The 14,168-nt window shown below is 39.5% G+C and overlaps 4 protein-coding genes across 4 annotated transcripts; 3 read left to right on the forward strand and 1 right to left on the reverse strand.

The window, feature by feature from the left end:
• The first annotated feature begins 793 nt into the window (after nucleotides 1-793).
• LOC9299313 lies at nucleotides 794-2,590 on the forward strand. Its single transcript, XM_002863078.2, has 3 exons — nucleotides 794-1,331; nucleotides 1,757-1,929; nucleotides 2,040-2,590. Exons 1-3 carry the CDS (start codon nucleotides 1,187-1,189, stop codon nucleotides 2,391-2,393), a joined length of 672 nt encoding a protein of 223 aa, XP_002863124.1. The 5' UTR covers nucleotides 794-1,186; the 3' UTR covers nucleotides 2,394-2,590.
• A 4,267-nt stretch (nucleotides 2,591-6,857) lies between these two features.
• On the reverse strand, nucleotides 6,858-7,139 carry LOC110226898 (phosphatidylinositol 4-kinase gamma 2). Its single transcript, XM_021019808.1, is given in 2 exon segments — nucleotides 6,858-7,052; nucleotides 7,055-7,139. Coding segments are annotated over 2 exon segments (243 nt in total). The 3' UTR covers nucleotides 6,858-6,894.
• An 897-nt stretch (nucleotides 7,140-8,036) lies between these two features.
• Nucleotides 8,037-8,660, forward strand: LOC110226956 (meiosis-specific protein ASY2-like). Its single transcript, XM_021019989.1, has one exon. It carries the CDS (start codon nucleotides 8,037-8,039, stop codon nucleotides 8,658-8,660), a length of 624 nt encoding a protein of 207 aa, XP_020875648.1.
• A 241-nt stretch (nucleotides 8,661-8,901) lies between these two features.
• Nucleotides 8,902-10,667, forward strand: LOC110227056. Its single transcript, XM_021020138.1, has 6 exons — nucleotides 8,902-9,121; nucleotides 9,215-9,457; nucleotides 9,536-9,663; nucleotides 9,732-10,048; nucleotides 10,091-10,410; nucleotides 10,489-10,667. The coding sequence occupies exons 1-6, from the start codon at nucleotides 8,902-8,904 to the stop codon at nucleotides 10,665-10,667; spliced, it is 1,407 nt and encodes a 468-aa protein (XP_020875797.1).
• The last annotated feature ends 3,501 nt before the right edge of the window (nucleotides 10,668-14,168 follow it).

Raw genomic sequence — 14,168 nt, forward strand, 5'->3', positions numbered from 1 at the left:
TCCGAAACGTTCGGACCATGAAAATCCAAATGGCCGCGAGGTCCGCTGGTCCGCAAAGTTCCTGCAAGAATTGTATCAACCCGATCCGCATAAGCATGATGGGCTGACCTGATTTCGGAACAACTTGCTGTGAGGACTGCGATTTGGCTGCCGCTTTGCTCTTTAAACGCTGAAAGCTTCTCAGACAACGCAGTGGTGGCGAGCTGCTGCTGGTCGGTCTTCTCGGACAGATCTTTCAGCAACTTCTTGATCTCGTCGAGGACTGAAGCCGGATCCGCCACGTCTGACATCTTTTCGATTGATATTCTGGAGTAAAAGACTAGAAATACCCTCCTTCTAGCGCCAAATTGTGGATGTCGGAATCCGCAATACAAAATTGATGTGTATCGGATCGTCTAGCCTTGCTAATTCGAACAACAATCGTGAAAAGAAAACAAGAGAGTAAAGTCTATGTGTCTGTTTATTGCTCAAGAAAAATTCCGTCCCCCCATACAATGGTTTTCGTTTCTTATTTATAATTACACGATTTGAAACCGAAGTCGCTCATCAAGCCGCAGATCTCGCCTTCATTATTGCTTCCGTTTCGAATCTTCCCGATCTAGCTGATCCCGTGCAACCCGCCTTTCATTTAACTCGTGAGATCCCGACGTTTGACTCGAACTGGGCTGGAACTTATTGGGCCGCTCTTTTCGTCCCCTGGACCGGGCCGACGGCCCACTTCGTATTATTGATCCACTATTTTTCCGGACCGGATCCGAACTGCGGGATCCGACACCAACATCTGTTACTTATTGAATATTGTTAGGTATCTAAGATTGGCAACTAATCCACTGAAAATTTATATAAAAAAAATCATATTATAATTTAGCTAGTCTATGTAAAATATTGGATAGAAAACATAAGGAGATTGTAAAGTTTTCAAAGGAGAAGTCCTATAACTATCTTACTAGAAAATAAAACAATATTTAAGAAATAACGTGAACTATGAGAAATTTTATTTAGAGGTGGTTAAAAAGTGTGGATAAGATAAAAATAAAAGAGTAAAATCTTGGGAGTGAATCAACCAGTACTTGCCCGTCTATATAAATTGGGCTCTTCCATTGTCAAGTTTCAGTCAGCGATTTCTTTCCATTCTTTCTGAGATTTTGAGATTTTTTTTTTCTTTTAATAAGATTAGACAGTAGCTATGAGTTTAGAGAGTGATATTAAAGAAAGCAAACGAGTCGTTGAACCAGTTGATGATGAAGACTGTGCGGTTTTTTTCGAGCCATTGGCTAATGATGCTAAACGAACTGTGGTTAATCTTCAATGTAGCCACAGGTTTCACTTAGGTGAGCACCAAATAGATCCATTTTTTTATTTGTTTCTGTTGATTAATGTCCCTTTTCGATTTGTTTGGAGATTCTTATTATTTGTTTTGTTTTGTAGAGTTTTGTTGTGAATCTATTATCTTAGTTTATTCTTTGATGGAAATAATTTGTTTTTGTCTCTCTCTCGATCTCCACCTTGTTTGATGTATCCATTAACTCGAACCTGCATTACAATATTGGGTCTTCAGATTATTACATCACTCCCTGAGACATTCTTGGTTGTCTATATATTTATGTCGACCAAAATTGCCCCAATATTTATGAGATTATTTAGCAAATTGGTAAGGAGATTGTTGGCTGGGAAAGTTAATATTGTAGGTGTATTTTTCATTATGAATATTTTTAATTATAAAAAATCATTCACTAATAGGTTTGGTTTCCTACAGATTGTGTTGGTTCATTCTTCAATATAAAGAACAAGATGGAATGTCCATGTTGTAGACAGATTGAAAAGGGAAAATGGTTGTTCGCAAAACCTGTAGATCTAGACCCGCCATATCGGGATATCGATGTTTTGCGTGATCAACTAGAAAGAGATGATGATATATTACTTGACATGGTAACAGATCTAGACCTAAAATTTTTTCCAATTGTCTGATATTATATTTTGTTTGGAATTGATATTATTCGATGAATACTTAACATATTGATGATTTATTATTGGTTCAGCCAACCAGGGTGGAGAGTGACGGTGTGCCTTATTTTTTTCATAGTGATATGGATAGAATCTTAACCAATACAGGTATGTTAATTCCAAATGTTCCGTCCCAAATCACTGACAATGGCAACGCGAGGATTAACCGATGGCGTGAGTCGCGTAACACTACTTTGGACGCAAGGATGCAGCGTCAGATAGACGAACATGTAGCCATTATTGTTGATAGCGAAAGTCGTTTACACAAAATGCTGTGTGAACTTTATGGCTGTGAAAGAAGTGGTGGGGGAGGCGGTGAAAACAGCGGTGGGGAAGCGGTGGCGGAGGCGGGGGAAGCAGCAGAAGGGGCGGAAATGACAGAAGAGTAGCGACGGAAAATGGTTGTGAGTCCGTTGGCTCGAAAATAATATGGTTTATGTGATCATTTAGACTTTGCTTCATTCAGTTTTTTTTTCATGTCGTGTTTTGTTTATCAAACTCTTAACTTTCATGGTTTTTTTAATTTTTTTTTTGTTTTTTTTTTTGTTTTGGAGAACTTGGCATTGAGTTTCTTTTGTGCATCATAGTTTTATGGCTTCTTTTTATTTTATATATAATATTAAACTAACCCAAGTCCTTATAAAATTAAAGAAAAACATGCTTAAGTTTTAGGTGTAAATAACCATAAAACATGAATTAACATACACAAAACATGCTTAAAGATTTTCAATATCACTTTACTTAGCAACAAAAACAGCATCTTAAATCATTCTAGTTTTTTGTGAACAAAACAAATCACGAATGTTTCAAAATGTGTTGATCGGGAAGGAGTTATCATGAAGGGAAGAAAAAAAAAATGATAACAAACATAGAAATCAAATGAGATAAATTGATTTTCCATAAAACTGACAAATAAAACTGGAAACGACCTTTAAAAGGAAAAATATCTTTTAAAAATTTGCAATTTGTAAATATAATATTGCTCAAATTGGTTGACAATTTTTGTTTTTCTTTTTACTCAAATTGTAGTCTTAATAATGAATCAAAAATTATGAATGATTATTAACTGGGCTTTGGTATTGGACCAGATCACCAGTTTTGACGGATTTCGGCTAGTTTAAGAGGCTTAACTCAAATCTGATTTTTTAACTTAATCAAAAATATAATCAAAACTTAAATATTTTTTTACAAAATGAAAATTTGAATAATTTATTATTAAGGACTTGTATTAGCTAATTGTAGCGTAAATTAACTTGGACAACAAATTGCTGATAGATGTTCTTAACATTAAATATATACCAGTAAAAGCAAATAGCATTCAAAACAAGGATAACCAGTTTTGGCGGATTTTAATCCATTCTAAAATTTATTGAGTTTCCTGTCGGATTGGTCTTGTTAGTGGCAGAGCTATGTTGGTGGTATTGGTGTCACTTGACCTCAACGACTTTTGAATTTTAACTGATTTGCTTTTAAAAATTAAGAGTAAATTATAGAATATGTTTAAATTCCTTATATTGACCCCATTAAAATATGATTAAATCCCTCATTTTCTCTTCGTATAACATATTAACCACATTAGAAATTGATTCTAGATCCGCGACTGGATCCTGTACTTTCGATTTTTACTACTCCTTTCAATTTTCTTTTACAACGATGGTGGAATCAAAGACAAAATTATCAGATATCATAGTGGTGACCATTTAACAAAAGCTTTGTTATCATGAAATAGTCGTAAAAACTTCATTAAGCTATGATAATTTATGGTATGTATGTTAAAAAAAAGTTCTCAACATAGAAAGCAAGAAACCCTTGATTAGTATGTTCATGGAAAATTAAGCCACTTTATGAGTTCCTTTACTTTTCCTGATTATGAACTAAGGAAGTCGTGTAATAAACCCAAAGTGACTTAACTTAAAGAAGAAGAAAGTAGGTGCTGGATAATTATAAGATGGAAGGAATGAGTCAACGTCTATGGAGAGAAGTTTGAGCCCTTGGAAAAAAAAATCAAATGATCATATAGAGTATAAGAAGACTTGGAAAATCAACCCAATTCGAACAACTGACAGAAAAAAATTCCATGTCAAAAGCTCCACCAACTAACGAGTTTCTTCTATTTTAAAGAGGAAGCCACATAAGCATTACATAACCTATTACTCGACTACAAAAAGAAAGAAAGATATGATGGTTCGGAGCCATTGTTATTGCTATCTCTTCTGTTTAACCCTCCTACCATATACTCTTGTTTCTCCTATGATCTGCCATTTCTGCAATTAAAAGATGAATTTCGAATTTCGCGGTCTAACCCTAGCGATAATAATGCATGGTTAAGCTCATGGAACAACAGTGTGCTGTTTTTGGGAGGGTGTCACTTGCGTTGTTAAATATTCCGAGGTAATTTCACTTGACATAATCAACAACACTTTGAAATAAAGAGTGGTATTTTCTTCTTCATTAAGAATATTTTCTTGTCTCAAAAACTCTTGCCTTTAGGCGTAATATTACGAGGTCAAGATCCAGGTTCAATCAGAAACCTAATGAACTAAGATATTTGGATCTTTGCGAAAAAACTATAGTGGCAATATTCATGTATCATTGGCCAATTTAAAGACACTTATCAAATTAAACACCAATAATAATTACTTTGAATCCACGCTTCCACCTGACAAGAGTTTATTCCACAACTTGAAATGTGATGTGAGTTTTCTACTACATTGTTAATGAATATCCTTCATTACATTTTGCTTATTTGGAGAAAAACCAATTGGAAGGACCAACAGATTTTGGGAATATATATATATATATTCATCGTCAAAGCTTTTACTTATATTATCCCTTACTCGTAACATTTTCGATGGTCTGTCTATATATCTAAATTTCTTGATTTGGAAGTGAAAAATCTTATTTCTAATCTATATATTTTCTTTGTGTTTCAATCTTACAACAAAGTCAAACGCTTCCCCACTCTCTCCAACTTTAACGTCAAGGATGCTCAGTGGTTTCTTTCCTCTTGAATCTCGCGTTCCTCATGGTTTCTTTCCTCTTGAATCTCGCGTTCCTCATGGTTTCTCCCTCGGCCTTGCTCTGTTTACTGTCATCTTATAAACAGATTTCAAACTATAAAAAGTTAATAGTTCACTTGTACTATATATGAAAATATGTCTGACATATATAAAACCAATCCACGCTGAAATAGTGGCTGCATACGTACATACCCAAATCCATGTGTGTGCAAATATGAATTCTGCTAGTTAGAAGATATTAATTACGAGATTAAGCATTTTACTTCACTTACTTCGTTTTTTCTTTTGTATGTAGAGTTTGTGAAAGTCCATAGACAAGAAACATATCACAGAGTTCACGACGCATGTGTGCCTCCAAACTTCCACTTACTCTTCATAAAGTTTTAGAAGAGATTAATTTTACAACTCATTCTTGTTGATTCTAAAGTGCATTATCAAATATTTTTTAGTGTTCGTCGGCATTTAACTCTTGTCATATATTTTGTTGTTGGTTGTTTTCATTTCAGTAACCTAATGTATTTTTATTCCTTATAAGTTATAACAATTACAGTATTAGCTGGTAAAGTTAAAGCGACATATTAGAGTATTAAAGATCTCATAATGTGTATACATATTTTTATCAAAGACAACTAGAACGTCAACAATAGTGCATACACATTATGTGCAAATGGTAGTACACTTGAATAAAAGTACATCAAAACCTCTAAAAATTAATAATGTGGGAATGAGATATTTTCTTAATTAATAAATGTATTCATTTCTTGATAAATTAATTATTCTTAATTTGAAGAAAATTTGCCTAATTTCGTAAAATATTTAAATTCTCTAATTAAAAATAAAATTTGTAGTTATAATTAATATTCTAGAACAAACTACACATTAAAAATTTAATTATCATGTCTCGAAGACAACACCAGAATATTTAATTGCAATAAAAACATTAAAAACGAACTCTAACAATAACTAATGCAAATTTAAGAATAAGCAAACAACACTAAAGCATGTAAGGCCTTCTCAAAAAAAGTTCCAAAAACCTTGAAGTTTTCACTCAAACCCAACCCAGGTTCCCATCCACATCCTGGAACAAAGTCAAGATCCTTATCAAAGTCTAGACCTGCCACATAATTTACAGACTTCAAGGAGAAAGTTTAATTGCGTTTTCTTTCATTCTTTAACCAAGTTAACCAGCAAGGGCTACAAATGTTATATGGTTGTACATCATTGCCAAAAGCACATCTCGTGATCTATTGGCACAAGCTGAAGTGACATGTTTTCGCCTTTTAGACCATAAGATTAATAATGTTCTCATCGATGTCCCGGAAGCATGTGTATGTGATGACAAGTTTGTGTATCTCATTTACGGGATTACTCATGTCTCGGGATCATTATCGGGATAGAGTAATCCCCGTAATTGACGGAGCGCAAAGAAAAAACTTTGTTGGCAATACCTTTATCATTAGCATGTAACCATTTTATCCAACAACGGCCGCCAAATGTTGTAATCTTGTTGAACATTGGAATAACACATATCGTGCAGAGCCGGTCCAAAGTTTTTGGATATCCTATGCAAATAAAAATACATGTTTTTTTGAATTCAGATCATTTCTTAAATCTAATATGACTTTTACATATTCACCAAAAAAAGTTATATTAAAACTTCAAAACCTAAAACAAGATTATATTGCTTAATCATCCACTATCGATCTATAAACAACTAAATATAAAATCGCTAACTATCTATGAAATTACATACTTTTTCAAATTTGGATATTTTCATGATTACATATATCAATCAAAGCAAAGTATTCTATTAATTATGTAATTAAACTCCCCTACCTAAGCAACATGACAAAAGGAAATAGACATTGAATCAATAAAAAATAAAGTTTTGTTGTCGAGTAAGATTATTGGAGAAGGACCGTTCGTGATCTATTGGCAATAGGTTAACTGACCCGTTGTTGCCTTCTTGTACCAAAATATTGGTTGCGTTCCTATCCATGTTAGCAAATCGGATGTCTGCCACAACACTTTGAGTATTTCGTCCACTGCTATTCCAGCATGGCCATGTTCCTCAACGTTACCCTTTGACTCTACAAATTCAGCCAAAACTCTCATCTTTGTGGATGTCGGATTCACACACTCAAGTATTTTATTAAGTAGGAAAGATTATTCTTGAGGGACAAAAATGAATAGGTAAAAACTTCTAAATTGCTACGAAAATTGCTATAGTATTTCTTTCTTGAGAGGAAGATCCCCCTTTACATGGCCATTGGCCTTCATATTTATACATAGAGAATTGACATTAAAATGAATAATTAAGTACAATTATTCCCTCTTAAATGTGTCCGTTTTGATTCTTCGACTTTAATGCTCAACGTTTGAATTTGAGTTGACTCTGATCTTCATGGGCCTCGCCTTTTTGGCCCAAGTGTCCTTGAACCGACTTACCCGTGTCTTCTACACCGAACTCATGTCACAGTGCAATCACTTCGGATTCTCGAAGTGGTGACAACCACTTCGACTGTTCCCTTGGCTCATGGATTCGACGGGCTTTATCTTTTATGGGCCTTTATCTTGACTACGTGGCAATCTTTGGTTGGTCTCGGACTTCTGGTGCGGGATCCGACACCAACAATTAGCCCCCCAAGTTCTTCGAAGTGCTATTCCAATTCGGAGGACTTTAAATGCTTTAATGACCAAAGATTGCGTTCCGAGGAATCTTCTGATTTTCCCGCCAAGATCCCATCAGTCCTTTAATTTCGGTGCTACCCATATTTAGTCGCGTGACATCTGTCGCCATTATGACCGCATATCGTTTATTTACTATTAAAGCGGGAAAAAACCTTCCCACTTCTTCCACGATTTCCAAGACGGTTCCATCATTATCACTTAGCTTTCGTGAGGTAACTTCTTTCATCATCACTTTTACTCTTACGCTTTAATCGAAAACTTTCTCTTCTCTTTCCTCGCCGATTTTCTCTTTGCCGGATTTTAAATTTCTCATATTCTCCGATGAATTCTGATTCCGAAAGGCCCGAATCTCCGTCATTTGACGATAGGCGCCCTAGTAATGACGAGTGCACTCGCCCTAATGATATTGCTGGTCCGCACTATAGATCCACTTGTACTCTTCAATCCCTCGAGCGATTGAGAGAGCTTTGCCGGATTCCGCCGGAAATTATGGCGGAAGCACAAATAGCTGCCCCCACAGAATCCCCAGAGAACCATCGCGATGGTTACTTCTATGTGTACGAGATTTATTTCAAGGGTTGCGGATTAACTTTCCCACTTCCCGAAGCCCTAGTTCGGTACTTGGCGGTTCTCGAGATCGCTCTTCCTCAATTGACCCCCAATCTTCTCCGAACCATACTTGGAATTATAACAGTAGCGGCGGAGGCCGGATACATCATAGGGGTCCCCGAGTTGAATGAGCTTCTAAGCGTGAGAAGTTCATCGAAGAAGACGGGGTATTTCTCGGCATACCCTAATGCTAACAGGAACGTCATTTCACATCTTCCAAACAAGGATGAAAATTGGCATCACCCTTGGTTCCTGATTAAGAAAACCCCTGCTTCGATTGGAAGTCTATCAGATTTACTTCCATCGAAGTGGTCCGCGAAACCTGGTAGAAATTAGGTCGCATTCATTCCTCCAATTTTATTATTCCTATTGATTAAACTTGTTATTTTCACTTCGCAGCTTTCGTCGCTCCGTCTTTACCAACTGAGGAATTCATTGGCTTCTTCAAAATAATCCTCGAAGGGGAAACCCTTTGGAATTCTTTCACTCTCGATCGGTTCATAGAAGCCAATCGAAAACTCAGGATGAGCCCTCCCAACCATCTTCATCGTCTTCCGCCCCTCCCTCAACCCAGGGAATGTCAGCTCGGGCTCTTACTGCCCAGCGAAAAATGATCTCCAAGCCGATGGCTGAGGCTTGTGACGAGAACAAGGCGTTCCTTGCGACCGCCATTGACAAAAAAGATTATAGCAAAACCTTATTGGTTGACGACGGTAGCACCGAAGGAGCCAGATCCGTCGCTGTTTTCAGATTGACACCTCGACGTGAACGTCACGACGAGCGTCCTTCCCGGAGGCTTCAATCTCCTAACCGCGATTCTCATCGTTCTTCCCGGGATGACTTTAGCAACGAACCGCTCAAGGATTTAATTCGCAAAAAGAGGGACATGTCATCCCGCAGTGGTTCTTCTCCGCGAAGAGAGAAGTCAAGGGCCCGGATTGACCGTTCTCCTCGATCGTCCCCTCCTACTGAACCAATGGGTCCGCCTCGTCCTGTTGATATGTCTTCTTCTTCTCAACGTAGTGGTGAGAAGACGAACCTGGGTGCAACTTCTCAGAAGGATAGTTCTGAGTCTCGAGATGATTCTCCGAAGACAAAGCTTGCTCTTGTTCCTCAGATCAAATCGCTCTCAGGTATGACGATGCACATGTATTCTTTTGGTCTTGTACTTATTTTGAATTTCTAAGACCTTTTCTCTTTCGCTTTCGTAGCCATGGAGAAAGAAGGTAACGTTTTTCGGTGCTTCAAAACCCGGTCAGGCGCGATCCTGCCGGAATTCAACAAATGGCGCTCTGCAATTCGTGAACGATATCTACTTCATGCTCATCATTCATCTCGGGTTAGTTCCGCTTCAATTTCTGACTTTACCGTCATTTTTTGAACTGATCCGTCATTCCGGGTTTACAGGCGAACGGCGAGCTCAATGACATAATTGAACATTACGAAGGGTTGGTCATTGGTCGGGAGAAAGAGATCGACACGTGGAAGGACAAGTTTTCTAATCTCGAAGTTGACCTCCGCTCTTCTACCGACTCCAAGCATGATTTGGAGGACAAGGTTGATGGTCTATCATCCGAGCTTGCGAAGATAAAAGGGGAGCTACAGGACCAGTATGACCAAAATTTCAAACTCCAGGGTGAGCTTTCTGGTGTTCAGGGTAGACTTCATGAATCCGAATCAACCGCCGATACCCTGAACAACCAGCTTATTGAGCTTAACGCGAAGTACAAGGCGATTGCTAAATTGCGTGACTCCGAGTTGGCGAGGTCGGCATCAAAAGCCAGAAAAGAGGTTAAGGGACGCGGGATGGAGTTGATCCAAGGGGCCATCCGATTCATGCAGACCGAGAAAGCTAGGTCTGATTTGGAATCAGACATCAAGGAGCACGAGAGCAACCTGATCTTGCTGGATCAAATCCATGATACAGATTTCTCCGAGGAGCATGAGAGGACCGAACTGTCGGCTAATCTTTCTGAAAAGCGGAGTCGCTTGGCAGCTCTTCCTACTTCGACCTTCAACCCTCAGGACTTCGAGGAATTCTTCACTGAATCGCCTCCTATAAGTGAATCAGGTCTAGATTGGGCAGGTAATGCTTGGCTCTTGACATTTACTACCTTTTCCTCACTTCTTTTTTTTTTAAGTTGACTGGGACTGTCCTTCCCAGGTTCAAGTGAGGCGGAGGATGTCGTCCCACCCGAAGTACCTGTGGCACCGGCGGTCACTCCGGAGGATGGTTGTAATGTAGAGGGCGGACCAAGAGCTCCATCCGACCAAGCACCAACTAAGGAGGTGAACGAAACTTCGGTTGCTGAGCCGGGGTCCGAGGTGGATATCACTCCGTAGTGGCTGCGTCCACTTTAAATTGGGAATTGTCCCTTTAATTTTAAGACTTAATTTCGAACTTATTTTTGGCCTAAGGAGGCTTTATCATTTCTTTTGAACAAGATATTTGCCTGAGGAGGCTTTTAAACCTTTTTAGGTTATGTTCCCAAGGGGGTTTGGTTAAAATTATATGCGGGTTTGCAAAGTCCGCTTTTAACCTTTTGTGGCCTTGTGGTTATGCTTTTGAGATTTTTAGGCTGATCAGACCTTTCTCTTTAGAATGCGAGAACTGAGCTCGGCTTAAAGCGAGTTCCCCACCTCGGGTTTAGTCAACTCGATAAACTTATTGGGCTTGGGCCTCAGAAACTTTTGTAGTTAATGCGACGGTTGCGCTTTCCTTTCTTATAAGTAAGGAAAACGGCTCGTCTTTAATGCAATAACTGCCTTTTCTCGATTTTCCAAAAATGGTTTAAACCATTCGGACACACTACCATTATTGGATTTATGGTTCCAAGACAAACCCTAAATCATTATAAATAAAGGCTTACCCACTTCTAAGCTTTATTTAAACACGATTTTAGAATCTTACTTGAGAAATATTTCAAGAATGGAAAACGAAAAAGTAGCCCCCGTTGATCCCGGCAGCCCACTCTTCTTGTCCGGCGACGGCTTTGAACCGGCCGGCGTTCTCTTCCCTCACGCCGTCTTTCACTTTCCTTCAAAGGAGAAGAAAGAGGCTTGCGAGTTTATCGACAAGGTAAATATTTAAAGTTTTTGACTTAAAAACTTTTTGTTTCATCTTATTCATTCATCTTTATGCTAGGTTGCCGACAAGCACCGTCGCTTGTGTGAAGAGAGGCAACGGCTGGGCCTTAAAAGGCAAACACTCGAGGCTCGCATTGCTCGGGTGGAGAGGAAGATACGGGCCTTGGAGAGTGATCCCTTTCAATGGGAGTGGCGGAACTTCGACTCCGTCGCTGAGATCCCGAAGATGCTTCGGATGTATCTCCGCGCTAAAGGAGTCCCGGGTCCCGTGAACGTCCATGTTTGCGCCGTTCCATCTGACAGCGAAGAGGAGGACGATTTGGAGGAGGAGGCCAGCGTTCGGGATCGTTCCGAAGTGGATGCCAAGAACAAGGCGTCCACTTCGAAGACTAAACCGGCGATGAAGGAGCCTGTTCCTGAGCCTCTTCCATAAATGTTCTTTAACTTCTTCACTTATTTTAAACTCGTAATGGGCTTCGGCCCCCCTTTTTATTTATGGAAACACTTGCAACTTTCCTTTCTTTTCGAATATTCTCGGAGATGCGCCTTTTAATGCAGGATCTGTTCGAGGGCATAAATCTCTCCGCGAATCACTCCATTCCTTGGATAGAATCCGCAGCTTGTTGGGGATATGACGTTCCTATAAATTATAGTCTCAATTTCCCTTTACTTCTCACCATTCTTTTCATTTTAGTAGGTATGGAGTTCAATCTTCGCTGTTCAGAATCTATGCCCGACTTCTCCAGAATCGGAATGATAAACGAAGATGTTCCAAATGAGCCAAGCAGGCAGCCTCCTCCACTTCGCGGCTCCTTGAGATCTCAGATCCGAGCCCCATGTGCTTTGATCAGGGATCTCCCAATCAGAGACTAAGGAACAGCGACGGCGTTTATAGAGGCACTCGAGCTTCAACACCGGAAGCTTATGTCGGAAAAGAGGAGACTCCGGAAGAGGATTAACCGGATGCAACGCAGGCTTACTACAGTGTCAAGAAATCTTCACATCCTTGAATCTCACCCCGGAGAATGGATTGAGCTTGGAATCTCTGACTTTGCTCGAATTCCGGACTGCATGATGCCAATCCTCGATCTTGCTGGTCAAGGAGTTGAAGTGTTCTGCTTGTCAACAAGATTTTCATAGTCCGAAGTGTACGATGAGGGACATTCCGTCTTTTGAATAAACGTTCTATTCCCAATTTCTTGTATGTTCGCTTAGCCGAACCTTCTATTTGCTTCACTTGTTCGCAAAGTCGAACCTTTATCCTTTAATAAAGAAATAAAACAAATTTTTATTAATAGCTGAACTTGTTTCCAAGCTGCCTACGTACCCATTTCGGGATCAAGCCACATCGTAGTTCATGTACATAAACAATGCATGTAGCTTTAAACATAAAACTTCTTTAGGTTGATCACATTCCAAGGTCGCTTGACCGGATTGCCTTCTAAGTCTTTCAACCTATAAACACCGTTCCGAACCACTTCGGTAATAATGTAAGGTCCTTCCCAATTAATACCAAGTTTACCGGCACCTTCTTCTTTTTTGTTGTCAAAGACGCGCCTTAATATATAATCTCCCACAAAAAAAGGCCTACTTTTAACCTTAGAATTGTAATACTGGGCTGCTGCCTGCTGGTAATTCTGGATCCGAATTAGAGCTTGATCACGCCTTTCATTTATGGTATCTAGTGAATCATTAAGCATTGCTGAATTTTCTTCCTCATTTAACGGTGCTTCTGTTCGGCGAAGTCCGGGCACATTGAGTTCAGCTGGTACTACCGCCTCCATGCCGTAAACCAAAGAGAATGGAGTTTCTCCTGTAGGTCGCCTAGGGGTTGTACGATAGGCCCACAGGACGGGTTGGAGTTCTTCATACCATCCTCCCTTTAGATGACTTAAGCGCTTCTTGAGGTTGCTTAATATTGTCTTGTTCGCGGCTTCAGCTTGACCGTTTCCTTGCGGATATCGTGGAGTAGAATAACTAACTTTAATTCCCCAGTCCACACAAAAGGCATCAAACTCGTGTGAAATGAATTGCGGTCCATTATCAGTGACTATTTCGTATGGAACTCCATGTCGACATATAATGTTTTTCCAAATAAAGGTCTTCACTGCCGAATCCTTGATACCAACATACGCCTCAACTTCAATCCATTTTGAAAAGTAGTCCGTAAGGACTAAAAGGTACTGTACACCTCGAGTTGATTTGTGTAATGGTCCAATGATGTCCATTGACCACCTCATAAACGGGTATGGGGCGGAAATGGAGGAGAATAATTCCGATGGTTGATGGATCAATGGTGCATGGAGTTGGCAGCGCTTGCATCTTTGGGCGAACTTAACACAATCTGTGATCATAGTGGGCTAAAAATATCCCATTCTTTTAACTTTAAAAGCCATAGCTCTTCCTGATGAATGACTCCCACATAATCCTTCGTGCACTTCGCTCATGACGATTTCGACTTCGGGCCCAAAAATGCATAATAGGTAAGGGTCACTGACACCTCGTCTATATAACGCATCCTTTGACAGACAAAATTTCGCGCTAACGACTTTCATTTTCCTGGCCTGCCATTTATTCTTTGGGAGCTCACCTGTCATGATGTAGTGCTTTATTGGCTCCCTCCAGTCAGCCCCCCAGTCTTTAGCCGGAATTTGGTCAACCTTGTGAAATACTCGTGGCTCTGGCTCGGGATGCTCTCGAACCAAACGAACATCCCGAGCCAAGATTCCACTAACCGCGTGGTTTGAAACCGATACA

Source organism: Arabidopsis lyrata (assembly GCF_000004255.2).
Source record: "Arabidopsis lyrata subsp. lyrata unplaced genomic scaffold ARALYscaffold_9, whole genome shotgun sequence".
Lineage (NCBI taxonomy): Eukaryota > Viridiplantae > Streptophyta > Magnoliopsida > Brassicales > Brassicaceae > Arabidopsis > Arabidopsis lyrata.

Coding starts and splice junctions, on each gene's coding strand:
- LOC110226956 (XM_021019989.1), top strand. CDS start 8,037: ATGAATTCTGATTCCGAAAGGCCCGAATCTCCGTCATTTGACGATAGG.
- LOC110227056 (XM_021020138.1), top strand. CDS start 8,902: ATGTCAGCTCGGGCTCTTACTGCCCAGCGAAAAATGATCTCCAAGCCG. Junction 9,458..9,535: donor TCAGATCAAATCGCTCTCAG/GTATGACGATGC, acceptor TCGCTTTCGTAG/CCATGGAGAAAGAAGGTAAC. Junction 10,411..10,488: donor ATCAGGTCTAGATTGGGCAG/GTAATGCTTGGC, acceptor TGTCCTTCCCAG/GTTCAAGTGAGGCGGAGGAT.
- LOC9299313 (XM_002863078.2), top strand. CDS start 1,187: ATGAGTTTAGAGAGTGATATTAAAGAAAGCAAACGAGTCGTTGAACCA. Junction 1,332..1,756: donor TAGCCACAGGTTTCACTTAG/GTGAGCACCAAA, acceptor GGTTTCCTACAG/ATTGTGTTGGTTCATTCTTC. Junction 1,930..2,039: donor ATGATATATTACTTGACATG/GTAACAGATCTA, acceptor TTATTGGTTCAG/CCAACCAGGGTGGAGAGTGA.